The 18,712-nt window shown below is 42.8% G+C and overlaps 1 protein-coding gene across 1 annotated transcript in view; it reads right to left on the bottom strand.

The window, feature by feature from the left end:
* Positions 1 to 18,712, bottom strand: part of TENM2 (teneurin transmembrane protein 2) — a 1,359,342-nt gene that overhangs the window by 289,909 nt on the left and 1,050,721 nt on the right. Inside the window, exon 9 of the mRNA XM_065919048.1 lies at positions 3,168 to 3,406. Coding sequence (XP_065775120.1) covers positions 3,168 to 3,406 — 239 coding nt within the window. The remainder of the gene's footprint in view (positions 1 to 3,167; positions 3,407 to 18,712) is intronic.

Below are 18,712 nucleotides of genomic sequence, written 5' to 3'. Positions count from 1 at the left end.
CCCGAGTGGTTCATGTAGCTTTTCAGAATAATTTATTTGAGGATGTTTTGTACCCTGGGAGATTCTGGCACTGGAAGAATCTGATGGAAGAGTATCACAGAAAAGACCCCAGCTGCGTGAGCAGGAACCGGGGGACCTCACCACAGTTGGTAAAGGCTCACGTCTTCCATTTTGCCCGAGGGCTGGTGTTACTCTGATCTACACTTGCCCACAGGCTGAGGCTATGGAAGAACTGTCATGGGGCTGAACGTTTCCAAATTGCTCATTTCTGGAAAGACTTCATGCAAGTTTCAACACGCAAGGAAGATAATTTGGCCTATTTGTCAGAGTTCCTGGCAGGCCTGAATCCAGTGCCTGTCCGTAACTGTCCTGGGGCGGATGTGTCAATTTCAGGACCTGTCATGTTCCAGCGGAACAGAGTCATGCACGAGCCAGGGCGGGCTCAGGTCTTAAAATCATCGCCCTCCTTAACAGAAGGGTTTGCTTTCTATGTTGTCCTTCTGTCCTGCCTGATGGCTTGTTTTCTAGGTAGGTACAATCATGTGTTGCTCCTGACAGCACTCGGCTCTGCGTTTTCAATGTACTCTTTATGCCCCTGCAGTTCTGTAATTAATAATATGTTGCTTTTCGTCTTCAAAGTGATTTATACACATTAATTAATCCTCATCATGCTTTAGAGTTTCTGAATGCCAATAACCATCACTCCCAGGTTTTACTTAGGAAACCAAGACCCAGAAGGAAAACAACTTAGTCAAGGCCACAGGGAAAGGGGTCACTGGGGTCAAGGTCAGATATCCCTCTGGCTCCCTGAGTTCCTAAATCAGGCGTCCTCCAGATCCAGATGCCTCACCATGCTTGCAGACCTGCCCTCACCTTTGGAGAGTGGCCAAGAGTAGCCTTGGCTCTACCAAGACTGCTGGGTGAATCAGCCCCTTCCATCACTCATTTTGAGTCATAAACTATTCTTCAATACTCCAGGGTCGAAGCATAATCTTACCTAAAGCATACATAATAGGAAATGATGGATTATAAACTAATAAACCATCCTAAGATGCTTGGGTCCAGCTTCCAGTAGCCTCCAGACCAAGGATAAATATGTTTCCTAATCCATCACTTACAAGTTACACACCCGATTAAAACATTAAACTCTCGCTACACCGTTTCCTATTTATACGATCACCCTACAGAAAGCATTATATTTTAACTATCAAGCTCAATAAATCAGGCAGTAGCCATTTATTTCTCTGCGAGAAGAGAAGGAGCTGCACCGAGGACTGTATTGGCAGAAGCAGACAGTCTATATCTGAGCTCCCCATGGTGCCCACCAGCCCAGCAGAACACTGAAGCCCATGAAGTGAGCTCATGCACCCTTTTTGAAATTTCTGACACATAGACAAATCAAGCAAGGATCCTGAAGGCATGTTGAATTTGCTTCCACCAAGCCCCACCCCTGAACAGTTACCTGGAGAAGCCCACAAAGCTACCGTTAAGGACAGAGAAGATTCCACCCAAGCGACCTCCTCCAGGCTATCCCTGACTCCATCCTTAATCAAGAGGTAAGTGAGAAGCAGACATGACTTTAAATTAGGGGTGCCCGGGTATCTGACCTCAGCCCACATGCAGAGCTGGGGTTTAAAGTACAAAGGATTTCGCAAAGCCCCAAATAAACAGGGTGCCTTTCCCCAGAGTGTCAATGTGCTTACTTCTAGAGGGCACTCACTCCTGAGAGATGCAAATAACAAGGGCTGCACAAACTTAGTTTTCGATGTTAAGATGAGCACAGCGACAATATTTCGTGAAAGAGAGTGAAACCCTTCCATCAGGTTTTGGTCTGCTGTGCTTTGCTCGGTGCAAGGCCCCAGATCTCTGGGGAAGCACAGGTGTCTCCTTTGCCTCCAGGCAAGCTCAAGCACCATGGTCTGGGAAGCTCTGGAGCAGCTTATCCTCTGGCAGGCACCTTGCTGGCTGCCTGAGGATGAAGAAAGTGTGAGAAAGAGAGGAGGGTTTCTATTGGGAGAAAGGGCAAAACGAGAATGATCAGGGTTGTTTTTTATTTTCCCTCTTGGAAATGGGAAGGAATTGAGCAAACGTGTTGAGAACTCATTTAGAGCCGGTCTCTTTTTTTGCCTGTGTTTTATAGGTTTGCTTTGCAACACAGCACAGCCAAACTGGGGAGGCCTGACAGAGCAGCCCTGAAACCATGCCAGAACCATCCAGTGTTTCAAATAAACTTAAACAAATGTCACCGTGGCCTCTGCCTGGGCCAGGAGATCTGCCGCTGGCAGGCTCAGCTGACAAAGCAGCAGTGCTAGGGGCTCTTAGTTGGGTCTAGGAGCTGCGAGCAGGCTCTGTGCCCAGCTCAGGATGCTCTAATGCAGGGGGCACCCTGTCCCTGAACCCCTGGCATCTGCTGCTTCCCACAGTTAGGAGGCCATACCCCATGGATGCACAGCAACATCCCCAGTGGGTGAAGAAACATACTCCAGCAACTTCATCAATCTGCTATCCTAGCTCATACCCTGAGCTCAACCCAGAATCACAGCTGCTGTGGGAGGTGCATCTGATTCAGGTTCAGCAGCGCGTGAGATGAGAGATGAAGGAACAGAGGTGAAGGAGAAGAGGTTGGCAAGGTCCACTGGGTCTGGGAGACTTGATTCCCTACGAAGAGCTGGCTGGATGCTTCAGTCCCTCAATCCCATTTCTGTTCCCAGGTCTAAAAATCAGCTAGCCACTCTGACTTTCCTTGCAATCACAATGTTCCAGGCCTGCTAATGGCTACTCTTCTATCCAGTTTTTGGCTGGCTGAAGTTTAACCAACGTTGCATGAATTGCCGAGCCCAGACCTGGGTTAAAAATCCAAGATGGAGGAGACCAGAAGGCTACTTGAGCAATGAAGGAGGGGTTGACAGCAATCACAATTTTCAGCTTATCTCCAAGAAAGTATACAGTGAGGATGCTTAGTTTCACTTCTGATAAATGTCATTTAGCATCAGGAAGGAGAAACTCATCAAAGTGAAATGGATTTCAGGAGGGGAAAAAGCACTCCCACCCATCACTCATTTTTACATCCTGCAGCAGCCAAGAAGCCGACGGAACGGACCACAGAGGTCCCCTCCGTTCACAAGTGGGCGACCGTGCCCCACCTGGTCACAGCTGCCCGGACTCACCTATGAAATACGCCAGCAGGATGGCCAGGAGGAGGGCGGCAGCGATGGCGGAGAGGGCGGCGCATTTCCAGCTGCAGTACTTGGAGGGCTTCTTCAGCTTGAAAGCCTTCCTGGAGAACGTATTGCGGGGCAGCAGGCGGGGTGGCGGGGTGTAAACCGTTCCTGAGGTCAAAGGGTATCCCGGGGAGGAGCTGCTAAACAGGGGCGTGCTTCCCGAGGACGTCTTAAAGAGGAAGTGCCTGTCAGGGAAGAGGAGAGAGTCAGGACCCACAGCCTGGCTGTTGAGGACCAGTCAGCCAGCAGCTTTCCCTCCCCCAAACTCTGCTTGACAGCACGAATATAGTCCTAACTGGAGCTTCCCAAGTAGCACCATGGTCAAGAATCTACCCATAGTGCAGGAGACCTGGGCTCCATCCCTGGGGTTGGGAAGATCCTCTGGAGGAGGGCATGGCAACCCACTCCAGTATTCTTGCCTGGAGAATCTCCATGGACAGAGGAGCCTGGCGGGCTGCAGTCCACGGGCTCACAAAGACTTGGACATGACTGAGTGAGCACAACACACAGTCCTAATTTTCTACCCTACCCTGTCATGGGCGGAGGGGTGAACATGACATTTGATAGTCATGACTTAAAAAAAAAAATTCTACAATCTTTTCATGAGTACTATATAAAGGCAATCAGAATTAAAACAGCAATGAGTATCACAAACCATATCCTCTGATAAAGGAAAGGCTTTCTGTACCTATGTGCTCATGTCCAGAATGGTAAAAGACCTACTACCGATCAGTTGACACTGATTCAAGGGTGACAAAATAGTTTCTTTTCTTTTTTTCCATTCAAAGGCTAAAACATGTAGTTCTGAGATACAAAGAATTAAAAAAAATTTTTTTAATTAGAGGATAATTAGTTTACAATATTGTGATGGTTTCTGCCACACATTGACATGAACAGAAATGTTCTGAAAATCAAAATTTTAAAACCAAGTGGAAAACAGAATTTTTGCTACACAGACTAACATCAAGGATAAAGTTATTCACATGTTCTACAGATTTCCTTCCAGCAACCCAAAGCTCAAGAGAGGATATCAGCTTCAGATCAGGAAACTCTGAGAGGGCAGAAAGAAATGAGTCAAATAACTACAATTATAGTTACTAATAATTTAAAAAAATGAAGCCCTTGGTTTGAGAAAGAGTAACTAATTGCCTTCAGAATGAAGTGCTAACACTAGAAAAAGGGCCATAAAATTTGAGGAAATAAAGTTTGAAACTTAATAAATAAATGCTGAGAAGATATTCATGATGAGTGTAAACCAAGACCTTTTCCCATATCACGAATATAAAATTGGAAATAAAATCTTAAAATCTTGTGGTTGCCAGGGGGTGGGGAAGGATGGGGTTGGAATTAGGGCTTAGCAGGTGCAGACTATCATATATAGGATGGATAAACAACAAGGTCCTACTCTACAGCACAGGGAACCATACTCAACATCCTGTGATAAACCAGAATGGAGGATATGGACAATAATGTATATATATAACTGATTCCCTTTGCTGTATAGCAGCAACTAACACAACATTGTTAATCAACTATATGTCAATTAAAAAAATAAAAGGACTTGAAATATATTGTCACAACTATTTACAAACTAAGGATCATAATATTTCCATTTAAGATTTGAGAAATCAGACTTAGCAAAGTTAAGCAACTGTTCAAGGATTTAAACTGTGAGCTCTGTCTTAAACTAAAGACTGTGCTCTTAACTTTTACCCTAAACTGTCTTAAGTCTTCCTTCTGGGCTGTTTTCCTCCCTTCATTTTGCTTTCTCTTCTGAGACTGCCTCTTTAGATCATGTGATCCTGGTTCTTTCTTTTTTTCATTTTAAAAAACTGATATATAGTTGATATAAAATGCTGCATTAGTTTCAAGTATACAACAAAGTGACTACACACACATATACATAAATATATATTCTTTTTCAGATCCTTTTCCATTTTATGTTATTACAAGATACTGAATATAGTTCCCTGTGCAATACAGTAGGTCCCTGTTATTTATCTATCTTATGTACAGTAGTGTGTATCTGTTAATCCCAAACTCCTTACTTACCCCCGCTCCACACCCCAACCCCTCTTTCCCCTTTGGTAACCATAAGCTTTTTTGCTAGATCATGGTTCTTTCTTTGGAAATGTTTTTGCCTGCTAAGTGAATAAGGTGCCCTTGTCTAGAATTATGGCATGACAACACGATAACGTACTGTTGACCCCTAACAGAGCCCTTCCTCAGGGGTCAGAAGCCTGTCATTCTAAGGATACTTCAGGGACCATCAATTCTCCCACAATAGATTTTCTCCCTCTTTTGTGTGCCATTTATGAGACTTCAAAGATGCCAGGCCGTATCTTGTTCAAAACGACGACTCATCTTCTGGAAAACATCTAGTGGATATCAAAGCATGGGTTTAGTAGCCTAGAGTCTGAGCAGCTGGAGGCTGGGGACTGTGGCTAATTTTGTACCTTGTTCATCTTTTTGTTCCCAGGACCCAATTCAAGTTCAGCAGGTAAGGGTGACTTGAATGAATGGATGGAGTTTCCTCATTGTTTTGTGAATTTACTCAGTTTCAATTCTGATTTAAATATGTTATACAGGTATTTCTGCCACTTCAAGTTTTCAGTAGGTGCAGCTGTATTTATGGAATACATACTAGGTGTCAGTTATAATGCTAATTGTTTTACTTGTAACCAAATCTCACAACTACCCTATAAAGTGAATACTATTATTACCTTAGTTTTACGAATGAGAAAACTGAAGCCCAGAGTTAGCATGCAGAATCACTGGGGCTTAAACTCCAGTCTGCAGACTCTGAAAGCTCTAACTGAACCTACAACACCACATGTTCCCTGCATATGGTGGTTAGCTGGCTTTTCTAGTGGGATTCTGAGACAAGATCGTGGTCTTTACAATTATTTATATCACGGTCTCTTCCAGATAAAGCTCTGCAAGTATTTTAATCCTTGACAAAGACCAAAGGAGGTTGAGATGACTGACAATCGTGTCAGAAAATGACTATCTGATTAGTGAATTATTTAGCATGGCTAGCATCAAAATAAACAACTGATACTTAAACTTTATTTGTACTGTAAGAACGTTTGATGATCTGAATACAGCCAAGAGGTTTGATTCTATAAATGAGGTTTGCATTCCTTGTCCAAGAGCTCTGTTTGAAAGCTGCAGATAAAAAGAGCCTTTTGGAAGAGGAGGCAGTGGGCATTGTGTTTAAAGGTAGCCTTTTGGAGCAAAATTCATCTGGATTGGAGGCCTGGTTATGCCATTCCTGGACACAGAGGCTCATGTAGGTTACCTTACGCTGTTCTTGACAGCCTCTAGCTCCTCATCAGTAAAATGGGAGTAATAACAACACAGGTTGTTGTGGGAATTACACACAGTCACGTAGGATGAGCACTTAACCGAGGGTGTGTCCCATGGGAAGTGCTCAGTGCCCGACAAATAGCACTTATTCCTAATTCCTCAGGGAACATAAGGAGCCTGAAACATGAGTTTTAATTTAAATCTTGACAAATGTTGAGCAAACACCTGAAGAGTTCTCCAAATCACTAAATAATAGTCCACTGGCCTATAATTAAGCTAGAGCGTATGCACACCAGAAAGCCAGCATGGTGGGAAGACTCCAGGGAAAACGATTTCAAGTTTACTTCTTGAACAATTCTTCAGTTCTGGTAAAAAAATAGGGAATCAAACTTAGGGGAATATACAGACATTGTAAGCCATCATTAATGAGTATTTACAAACATATGGACAACTAGGTTTCACTCCACCAGGGACCTCACCCACTCCCATGACTTTAGCCATCATTGATGGGCCTGGAGTCCCCAGATCTCCATTTCTAGCTCAAGTTCTTCCCTGAGACCCACATTTCAATTGTGTATTGGATGTCTCATCCTCCACACTCCTTAACTCTCCCAAGCAAGTTACAACCAAACACTGGCTCTTTTCCTTCCCCTCCCCAGTCACACTCCTCCTGACTTCTGTTATCCCCATCATTGTCATCCCCACCTCCTTCCTTCTCTCATCTTCTCCTACAAAAAGGCTTAAAGATCCCATCCATTTTATTTCTGAAAAGGTCTCCCACCAAACTTCTCCTTTATCCCTCTCCCACTTTTCTTTCCAAATCACAAATTTCACCATACCCCACTTAAAAAGTCCTGTGGATTCTCCATTCCCTAGAAGAGGAATATGGGACCAGATATCAATATGGGACCAGACTGTTACAACCACTACCCAACCTTTTTATCTTCGTCTCCAACCTTGGACTGTCAGCTCCCATGAACTCTACACTTCACCCACACCAAAAAGATGCAGAGCTCCTTAACCAACCTGTTTATGACATTGTGCCTTTGTGGATGATGTGTAATGCTCTCTGGAATGTCTTCCTGTTCTTTCCCTTCTGCCCATCCCAGGCAACTCTGACTCACCGTCCAACCACCTGCCTGGGAAACCTATTCCAACATTCCCCCCACCTCCACCACCCCACCCCTTTGTGCACTCAAGAAGCTATTTATACACTTGTTTATATGTGTATATGTGCATGTATATAAAATGCATATTATATATTGTTATATTATGTAAATATGTTTAATGTGACTGTCACAAATCCAATCATAAAATCTTTTCCACTTGACACTGTTAAACATTACTCTTGGCATTTCTAGAATCTAAACATCAGTGCCTCAACACCAGTCAAATTTGTGGACAGAATCCATAAATTGGAAAGAAGAATGTTTTTAGCAATATGAGAGAAATCACAAGATGAAGATTAAGATGTTTGAATTGATTTTAGTTGTCTTTAATGCATTCATTTATAAGAAACACTAGAAGGATATGATTATTTCTTCTATATGGGATTGCTTCATGAGATCCTCCAACTGTCCCCTTGACAATCCAGGCTATTTTTTCACACTTCCTTCTAAAAAGGAAGTCAGATTATGTTACATCATCACTGTCCACTTTTCCCAGAAAGAAAGAGAGGGGGAAGGAAAGAAAGAAAAAGGAAAACATTGTAAAAATTAAAAAACAAAAGTAATTAAATAAAAAGACAAGGCTTCCAATAATACTTTGAGAAAAATTGGAAATCTTCAACTCCCCAGATGACCTGTCTTCTGACTGTATCTCCCACCACTTTGTCCCCTTCCCCTCCATGAGTTAGTTATACTCATCATATCATGTCCAACATATTCCTGCCTCAGGACCTTTGAACTTGCTATTCCCTCTGCCTGGAAATGGCTCAGATGATCAAGAATCTGCCTGCAAGGTGGGAGACCCAGGTTTGACTCCTGGGTCAGGAGGATCCCCTGGAGAAGGGAATGGCTCCCCATTCCAGTATTCGTGCCTGGAGAATTCCATGGACAAATGAACCCGTGAGTTACAGTTCACAGTCTCGCAAAGAGTGGGTAATGATTGAAGCAAATAACACTTTCACTTTCACTGCCTGGAAATACCTGCACAGTTTGTTTCTTCATGTTGGTCAACATTCTGTTTCCCCTCACTCCTTTCTCTGCCACTCTCTCCTATTAAAATTGCTCCATTTTTTCCTCCAGGGTACATGCATGTGTGCATTATTTATTGTTGTCTCCATCATGAGAACTGAATTTCTATGAAGTTCAAAACAATCAGGTATTTTGTCTTATGTTCATCACTTAACCTAACATCTAGAGCAGAGCCTGGCACAGAGAGGGAAGCCAACAAATCTCTGTTGGGTGAAAGTCCTGCAACCTTCTCAAGGTCAAAATCATGAACGCTAAAGGGACAATACTGTGAACATTGTGAATTTTGAAATGAACATTTCTTCTGCCAGGTCAACTCTTATTTTCCAAACAGATTTATATGTATGCACAGTTCATACAGGCAAGAGTTTGTATTTATATAGACAAGACCAGATCCTGCTATGGACAAGAAACAACCTCTATACTTTTTGGCACTGTATTAACTTTTTCAGGATACAACTCTCAGGCATCTCAAGGGTATTGCAGTGTCTGTAGTGATCACTGCTAGATGAAACTCATTTAATTACCACATCCTTTCTTTCTAGTTGCTGGTCTTTAAAATTATTAAACCAGGGTTGTCAGAGATAGGTAGACTCCTCACACAATACAATTACACCCTGGTGTTTTGTATCTTTAGAAGATTAAATTCAGCAAATAAAAAAAAATCTTTCATTTTTATTAATCGAAAGAAGCAATCTTTTGATTATATCCCATAAATACCTGCTTTAGAATTACTTGAAGGCTCTGTCAGAAAAGTGCAAATTCCTGGCCTGCATTCAGACCTAGGCCTGGGGTCTGGTAATACATTGGTGAAGAGGCTTCCTAGGTGCTTCTAAAGTATCTTAAAGCTTAAGAAATTCTACCCTAACCCTTGATGCAACTTTCAACTACATCTGCCTCACCCAGAACACACTAAATGGTTACTAAATATATGCCTTAAAATGCAAGTTTTGAATGCTTGATGTCTTTAGATGTGAAATGTGATGAAGTCTACAACTTATTTTCCAATGACTCAGTACAAAGATCTCTCTCTCTCTGTGGATCTAAAAGTGACATATGACAAAATGATAGCAATTGTTGAAACTACAATTAACTACTGCTGTAATACAGGTGGTTTTTCTCACCTGTATCATTCTTACAACTTTTCTGAATGCTGAAAGTTTTCAAAATAACAGGTTGAAGAAAATGCAGACTCTGATTCATTCAAAGATCACAGTCAAATGAAGCAAGAATAAAGGTAAATAAAAGGAAGCAAAAAGACCCACAGGTGATGGTCTGGTCAGATGGTCAATGGGAGGGCCAAGAAGGGTTCGGGCACTTTGGATTTTTCCGAAACTGGCTCTTAAGACAGCTTATCTCCCTCAGGGGCCTGCTCAGCGTGCTCTGAGGAGTCATTTGTGATGCCCCAGCCGAAGGTCTTCCCAGTGGTTGGCCATGGAAATAGCGCAGCTCGGGACTCCAGGCATCAGCAAAAATGTGTAGTTTCCAAATGCACTTGACATTTTTCAAGCACAACTCAACTGCTCTCAGAATTGGCCACTTGTGCCTCAGGAAGGAAGGCAAATGAGGGGCCCCCAAAGTGCTGTCCTTGGAGTTTGCTAACACTCAAGGGGAGAGAGAAAATCAGTCCTCGATGTTGTACAAAAACTAATACTTCTTTTGTTGTGCACACTTCTTTCCTTGGTAGCCGTGTGGGTTATCAAAGTTCAGCCCCAGCACCCAGCATCATGCCTGGCACAGGTTAGGGGCTCAAAGGCTGGCTGTCAAACTGAGTAGTGAGAATAAGAAACGGTGGTCCCTCTCTTCTCTCCGCTCTGCAGCCTCCATCCCCATGAATTCTCCGAATAAAGTGATCATCACTTCACTCTAAACTCTCAATCTTTTTAGTACAAATCACCACTTCCCCTCTTGTGAAAACAAAATCATATAATAAAAACTGTGTGAGAGAGAGGGCTTCCCTGGTGGCTCAGTGGTAAAGAATCTGTCTATAATGCAGGAGCCGCAGGCGGTGTGGGTTCGATTCCTGAGTGGGGAAGATCCCCTGGAGGAGATCATGGCAACCCACTCCAGTATTCTTGCCTGAAGAATCCCATGGACAGAGAAGCCTGGTGGGCTACAGTCCATGGGGTCACTAAGAGTCGGGCACAACTGAAGTGACACAGCACACACGCACGCATGGGGGAGAGAGGAGGAGAGCAAAACCAACAGCATGCCCCCATGGGCTTTACAGGACTGCAAAGGTATGCCTTTGAGGCAGAATCTTGGCAAGCCAGGCTTTCTTTCGCTTCAAATTGCTCAGAAAATTAAGGACATACATTTTCTCTGATGAAACAACCATGGAAGATTTTAAAAGGCAGTTGAACAAACAAAACGCTCATGCTTCGCATCCATGCAAGAAGGACCCCATCAATTCAAAACATGGTGCATTTTTATTTTATTCTTGTGATATAGAGAAACTTGACTGATTCAGAGTGGAAGCTTTGAAAAGCAGTGGCTGGCTAAACTACCTGAGGCCCCAACAAAAGATTTCTCTTCTTTTTTTTTTTTTCTGAGTCAATGGCGAATAAACTCACTCATTAACCTCAAAATCTACCAAAGAAAAGAAACAAACAAATATTGAAAGGCCCTTAATGCCAAGTATCTTTTTTTCTTCCCCCAGCTTGCAACCAGGGGGATCCTTAGAGGCGGTCTCTATCTTTTTGTTGGTTTAACTTTACTCCCAGGGGGAAATTCCAGTAGGGTTGCGAAAAAGAAATGTACTAGAGAAACAATTGCGTAGAGGTCAAGATTTTGTGTCTTTCTTCTTGCTTGCTCGCTCTCAGTCTGCATCCAGCTCTTCCATCACAGAGCACCATGGAACTGACCAGGATGATTCATGACTAACGGTGCAGCTGTGGTCTTTGCACATGAAGTCAGCCATAGCCACCATTCTCCTTGAAACTGAGTGAATGTCTTGAAAGCTCTCCAGGTAGCATGGTGTGCAAAAAAAAAAAAAGCAGCTCTGATTATCAGGGCAACCAGGTGTTGACTGTTGTTCTACTGAGAAAATTGACCTCTCCAGAAAATAAGCTCGCAGGTATTCAGAATAGCGGATGGGAATATTGATACACAGTCCATTAATCCCTAAAAGATTTTGAATATCATACAGGCAGTTGCTGAAATGTGATAAAATGCCAGAGAAAGGAGAGAGGCAGAAGTCCAGCAGGCGTGGGGGCGTGGTGATCAGTAAGGGAGACCAGGTGTGCCCTGGAAAACTCGAGATCCCCTCCCATCTCACTGGCGCTGGCCGTGCCCTTTGAAGCACCAGGTTTATTGTCTCAAAAGGAGTAAGTTTAATAAAGAGGCAGCCCATAAACGGTACTGTAGCATGTAAAGTTACTGTAATTAGGTTTTCAGGAGATATCATAAAACATTTAGCTGGAGAGAGGTTAAATAACCAGCACACTTTCTGCCATTGCTACTCTGCTCTCCAGCCTGAGAAGGGATGGTGGTGGAGAGGGACAACTCAAAGGGTAGATGAGAAAGAGAGAGAGAGAGAGAGAGGAGAGAGAGAAGGAGGAGGGGTGGGGGGAGCAAGGAGGTAAAAAGGAGAGAGAAAAGGGTAGAGATAAAGAAGAAAAAGGAGGAGGAGAAAAAGGAGAGTGGGGAGAAGGGGAGAGACAGATGTAGGGCACGCAGAGAAAGAGAAAACAGAAAAAGGGAAGCTTCCAGGATGAGACAGAGAAAAACGATGTTGGATACTGTCCTATTCAGCTCCCCCACTTTTTTTGGGCTGCACCACGTGCCTTACAGGATCTTAGTTCCCCAACCAAAGATCAAACCTGGGCACAGTGGTGAAAGCCCATGTCTTAACCATTGACTCGCCACAGAATCCCCATTCGGTCACTTTATAAATAGCAAAATGAAACCATCTTTTAAGAGTCCTGCATTTATTTTCCTGTTTGCAAACATAAGAGGCACACATTATAAAAGAAAAACCAAGTATGTAAGTTAAAGAAGCAGAAAGCAAGTCTCCCTTACACTGAAAGTGTGTGTGTGCTCAGTCATGTCCAAGTCCTTGTGACCCTTGATTGTGGCCAGCCCAACTCCTCTGTCCATGGGATTTTCCAGGCAAGAATACTGGAGTGGGTTGCCAGGCCCTCCTCCAGGGGATCTTCTCAACCTAGGGATCGAAATCACATCCCCTGTGTCTCCTGCATTGCAGGTGGATTCTTTACCGCTGAGTCATCAGGGAGAGGCTGGTAAACACTTGATGTTTAGAGTCAGACTTTTTCCCTACAGATAAATACTTTTATTATTATTATTAATTCTTTTTGAAACCAACAGGATCATGCCAAGGAAGTGGTATTGAATCTATAGATTCTGAACTTGGACAACCAGGGTTTGGATCCTGGCATCAGGCAAGTTACCCTCTCTAAGTTCCTGCAGTCTCACCTGTAAAGTGAGAAATGGCTGGTGTATATACCTATTTGTTAGAGGGATTGGGTAAGTTTATTTATGTGAAAAGGCTTTCCAGGTGGCTAGTGGTAAAGAACCCTCCTGCCAATGCAGAAGCCATGGGTTCGATCCCTGGGGAGGGTAGATCCCCTGGAGGAGGAAATGGCAACCTACTCCAGTACTCTTGCTGGGAAAATCCCCATGGACATAGGAGCCTGGCAGGCCAGTTCATGGGGTTGCAAAGAGTCAGACAGGACTGGCCAACTCAGCACGGCACAACAACGCTCATATGAAAGCCTTAACACTGAGCCTGATGTTCAGTGAATGATCAATCAGCTTAGTCGCTCAGTCTTGTCCAACTCTTTGTGACACCATGAACCACAGCACGCCAGGCCTCCCTGTCCATCACCAACTGACGGAGTCTACCCAAACCCATGTCCATTGAGTCGGTGATGCCATCCAACCATCTCATCCTCTGTCATCCCCTTCTCCTCCGGCCCTCAATCTTTCCCAGCATCAGGGTCTTTTCAAATGAGTCAGCTCTTCACATCAGGTGGCCAAAGTATTGGAGTTTCAGCTTCAACATCAGTCCTTCCAATGAACACCCAGGACTGATTTCCTTCAGGATGGACTGGTTGGATCTCCTTGCAGTCCAAGGGACTCTCAAGAGTCTTCTCCAACACCATAGTTCAAAAGCATCAATTCTTCAGTGCTCAGCTTTTTTTATAGTCCAACTCTCACATCCATACATGACTACTGGAAAAACCATAGCCTTGACTAGACGGACCTTTGTTGACAAAGTAATGTCTCTGCTTTTTAATATGTCTAGGTTGGTCATGACTTTTCTTCCAAGGAGTGATCAATAAATGTAGTTATTAATCGCCTGAAGGCAGGAATCAAGTATATCTTACGTTTTACTAGATCTGCTTGACCCACACAGTGCCCAGCTCATTTAAAATATCTCTAGAACTAATGCATTGTCCTAATTAGCACAGTGACTAGAGGATTGTTGGCAACCCCACCCCTCAAAAACAGTTTTAGTAGGAAGGGAAAGGATGGAGGATGTTACTGATATGCATATCTTCTTACAGTTGGGAATTTATGCTTGGGTTGAGAAGTGAACTGTTGCTTTAAAACTAAAACTTGAAAAATGTTTTAAAAAATTGCTACTTCCCAAGTTTGAAGAAGCAGCCAATAACCCAATTAGTATAATGAAAAGCCCATTTCATATCATGATTCCCTAAGCTTAAACTCAAACCAATTTTGATTCAATGAGAAACAGGCTTTCAAGGTTTCTGATCTCTGAACCTTTCAGACCAGAGGGGACCGTCATTACATTTGCATATGCCACGAACAACTGGAAAATCCTCTATTTTGCCCTCTTCAAAATTTGCAGTCATACCAAAAATACTCACAGCTGGAATAATTAGCAACTCAATTTATTGCCTTCCGTTTTCTAAATAGAAGCTTGATATTTAAATAGCATCACACTGTGATATAACATAGCACTTTTTCATAGAAAAACTTCGTTTTTCTTTTCCCCCCATGAAATGATACAGTGTTTAGTGTGACAGGCAACATCTTAGGAGGTCACTAAAGAAACCTGGTGTTTGTGAGCAAATCCATTTCAGAATCTTTGGCATGAGATGACGACGAGTCTTTTTTCACGCCCCCTTCCCCGAGTTGTTAACTTGACTTTTTTCAAGTTAATTGGTAAGAGTCATGATATAGTAGAGGGAAAAAAACAAAGACTTCTGACTTTGGCTTAAACTTGACCTTGAAACCACCTTACACGATAATATGGGAGTGTAGAGATAGCCATTTGAAATAGACTTGCGCCTGTGTTCACCGGCAGCCAGAGGTGGAAAAAGAGGGAATGTATGCCATCAAATACAATCAAGGAGCAGAGGGACTTCTCCCATGTGTTTACTGCCTGCACCATTCAGAGTCAAAGAATTTTCAAGCTGGAAGGAGCCTTAGGATACGTCCCTTTATCATATTCTGCTTCACGCTACTACTTTTGTCCTGTGTGTTTGCCTTGTCTCTTCTGTCAAATGACAAGCTTCTCCAAGGCAGGCTCTATGTCTTTTGCTTCCTAGTACTTTTCTCTGTTCATAGCAGGTGTTCACAAGTGTCTGCTGAAGGAACATACAAAGTATGGTTTAATGGAAAATGTACAGGCTTTGGAATGAGGCATGACTGCATTCAAATCTCAAATCCATTGGGAACTGTGTGATATTGGGAAAGCCAATTAATTTCTCTGAGCCTTGGATGTCTCCTGTAAACGATGGGTAAATGATAACATCTACATTACAGAACTGTTGGAAGGGCTGAAAGAGATCATTTGTGAGCACAGAAGCTGGCCTATAGGATGTATTTAATACATGGATGTACTGTATATTTGGGAAATACAGTACATACATGTATTAAACATGTCCTGAGTCTTCATTAAATGTTGGTTGTCCTGATTTACAGGATCAGTTCAGTTCAGTTCAGTCACTCAGTCTGATAAATCTCTGTATTTAGAGGGATACAATGGTAAATGAAGTTTAATCCTCATGTGGAATTTCTAACTGGAGAGGGAGACCAAATGAAACTCAAGTGCAGGTAAATCAGTCTACTGTTGTTTTTCAGCTGCTAAGTCATGAACCCATGGGCTGCAGCCTACCAGCCTTCCCTGTCCGTCACCATCTTCCAGAATTTGCTCAAACTCATGTCCACTGAGTTGATGCTGCCATTCAACTACCTCATCCTCTGCCATCCCCTTTTCCTCCTGTCCTCGAACTTTCCCAGCATCAGGGTCTTTTCCAGTGAGGCAGCTCTTCGAATCAGGTGACCAAAGGATTGGAGCTTCAGCATCATTTCTTCCAATGAATATTCAGGGTCGATTTCCTTTAGGATTGACTGGTTTGATCTCCTTGCAGTCCAAGGGACTCTCCAGAGTCTTCTCCAATACCACAGTTCAAAAGCATCAACTCTGCAGTGTTCAGCCTTCTTTATGGTCCAATTCTCACATCTGTGCATGACTACTGGAAAAACCACAGCTTTGACTATACAGACCTTTGTAAACCAATAACTACATGATATAATTACAAACTGTGAAAACAACTAAGATAGAAAATGTGGGACTCCATTAGTGTGGTCACTCTTCTCTGAGGAGACAATGAAAAAGAGGTGATCTGAGGAAAAGAAGTGGGTAATCAAATGGTGAAGAGAGTGTCCCAAGCAGAGGAAACTTTCTCGTTTTTATTCTGAGGAGGCATCTAGAAGGTCTTGTGAGAGTCTTCTTATTTTCTTCATCTTTCAAGTTGGAATCCTCCTCAACTTTTCTGTCATCCTTGAGGTATGCTAGCCACAATTACATCAATTATTTCCATTGAGCAAACATGATGGTTTTGAAAAATAGTGGGGTAATACATTTTTAAAGCTAATTTCTAGGATCCTACTTAGTGATTCTGTACATTTTGCAGACTTCCCTTCCTCCCTTTCCACAGCAAACCCAAAGGATGTAAATATTCAGGCATTAGTTTACAGTAATCTCAGGGCCAGTTACTGGTTTGTCACCAAGAGCTCAGAGATAACACTCCTTTAAGTCCGGAAGAATTTTTGGTAAATGTACTTGCTACTTATCTGTCACTTCTCTGCCCACCTATATACAGAGCAGTTTACCTTCACAGGTTTCGTATCTCTGCAAACATGGAGATTTCATGGTGCATTTTCTCCTCCAAATCACTTTGAAAAGAATATGATGAGAACGGATTTCATCTCTGAAAAATCCAAGTTTACCCTCCACCACCCAGAGAAGAATCCATTTATCTTTCTCTTCTTTGCCCCCACCTCTGTAATGAAGGAGTCTTGCCTCATACACTTTTTTCTTTCCTTATCTTTGGTGCTTCAGTGATCTCAGGAAAACCTGAAGAGTTGCATTTACCAAGATGCAGCCTGGGGATCATATGGACCAACTTCCAGATATTAACATATTACACACGTGGATCCATTTACCAGTATTAATCAAATCACATGTGCTGGTATTTTGTGCAGTGCCTTCAAAGTTCACCATTTCAAAGTATGTTTTGGAAGAAGACATTTATTTCCTAGCATCCTTCTTAGAAAAGACTGGTGCAAGAATCATGTTCTCCAGACTACTGTGTCTCTCCCTTGAGTAGATCTTTCAGACTGAGGGAGACACATCGATCCTCTAGCTGCTTTTCATTAATTAAATTTTTTTCTATTGAGGTGAAATTCACATAAAATTAATCATTTTAAGCTGTACAATTCTGTGGCACTTGGTACATTCACAAAGGCATAAACCACCACCTCTATTTTGTTCCAAAAATTTTCATCACCCCAAAGAAAATGGTCCCCATTAAACTCTCATTCTCCCTTCTCCCACCCTCAGCTCTGGGTAACCACTGATCTGATTTCCATCTCTATGGATTTCCCTATTCCAGATATTTCACAGACTACATAAAATCATACAATATGTGGCCTTTTGTGCCTGGCTTTTCTCATCTGGCATAATGTTCTCAAAGTCATCTCTGTCACAGCATTTATCAGTACATCATTCCTTTTCTGTGGCTGAAAACTATTCCACTGTACTAATATATTATGGTCATCCCTGGGTATCCACCGGGGACTGGTTTCAGGACCCCGCTTGGATACCAAAATCCATGGATGTTTAAGTCCCTTAAATGAAATGGCAGAGTATTTGCATATAAGTTCACACATCCTACTTTAAATTGTCTCTAGATTACTTATATTACCTGCTGCTGCTGCTGTCGCTTCAGTCGTGTCTGACTCTGTGTGACCCCACAGACAGCAGCCCACCAGGCTCCCCCGTCCCTGGGATTCTCCAGGCAAGAACACTGGAGTGGGTTGCCATTTCCTTCTCCAGCGCATGAAAGTGAAAAGACTTATATTACCTAGTACAAAGTAAATACTATGTAAATCACTGTAAATTCAATATAAATGCTATATAAATAGCTGCCAGCACATAGTAAATTCAAATTTTGCTTTTTGGAATTTTCCTCCCCAATATTTCTGATCCCTGGTTCACTGACTCCACAGATGCAGAACCCATGGCTGTGGAAGGCTGACTATATGTGACACATGTTGTTCACTCAGTCATCCATTGATGGACATTTGGGTTGTCTCCATCTCCTGGCCACTGGGCACAGGGCTGTTCTGGATATTTGCATACAAATACTTGCTTTCTTTTTTTTTTTTTTTTTTTTTTTGGAGGCTATACCCAGGAGTGCAATTTTTGGGTCATATGGTTACTATGACCCATGACCTATAACCATAAATCCACCTGCAGTGTGGGAGACCTGGGTTCGATCCCTGGGTAGGGAAAAACCCCTGGAGGAGTGCATGGTAATTCACTCCAGTATTCTTGCCTGGAGAATTCCCATGGACAGAGGAGCCTGGTGGGCTATAGTCCATGGGGTCACAAAGAGTCAGACACAACTGAGTGATTAAGCACAGTGGTCATTATGTTTAACTTTTTGAGAAACCTTTAGCTAGCTTCTAAATGCAGAGAATGATGGTCTACAT

This window comes from Muntiacus reevesi, chromosome 1 (assembly GCF_963930625.1).
Source record: "Muntiacus reevesi chromosome 1, mMunRee1.1, whole genome shotgun sequence".
Taxonomy (NCBI): Eukaryota; Metazoa; Chordata; class Mammalia; order Artiodactyla; family Cervidae; genus Muntiacus; species Muntiacus reevesi.
This window is presented reverse-complemented; position numbering and strand designations above follow the sequence as displayed.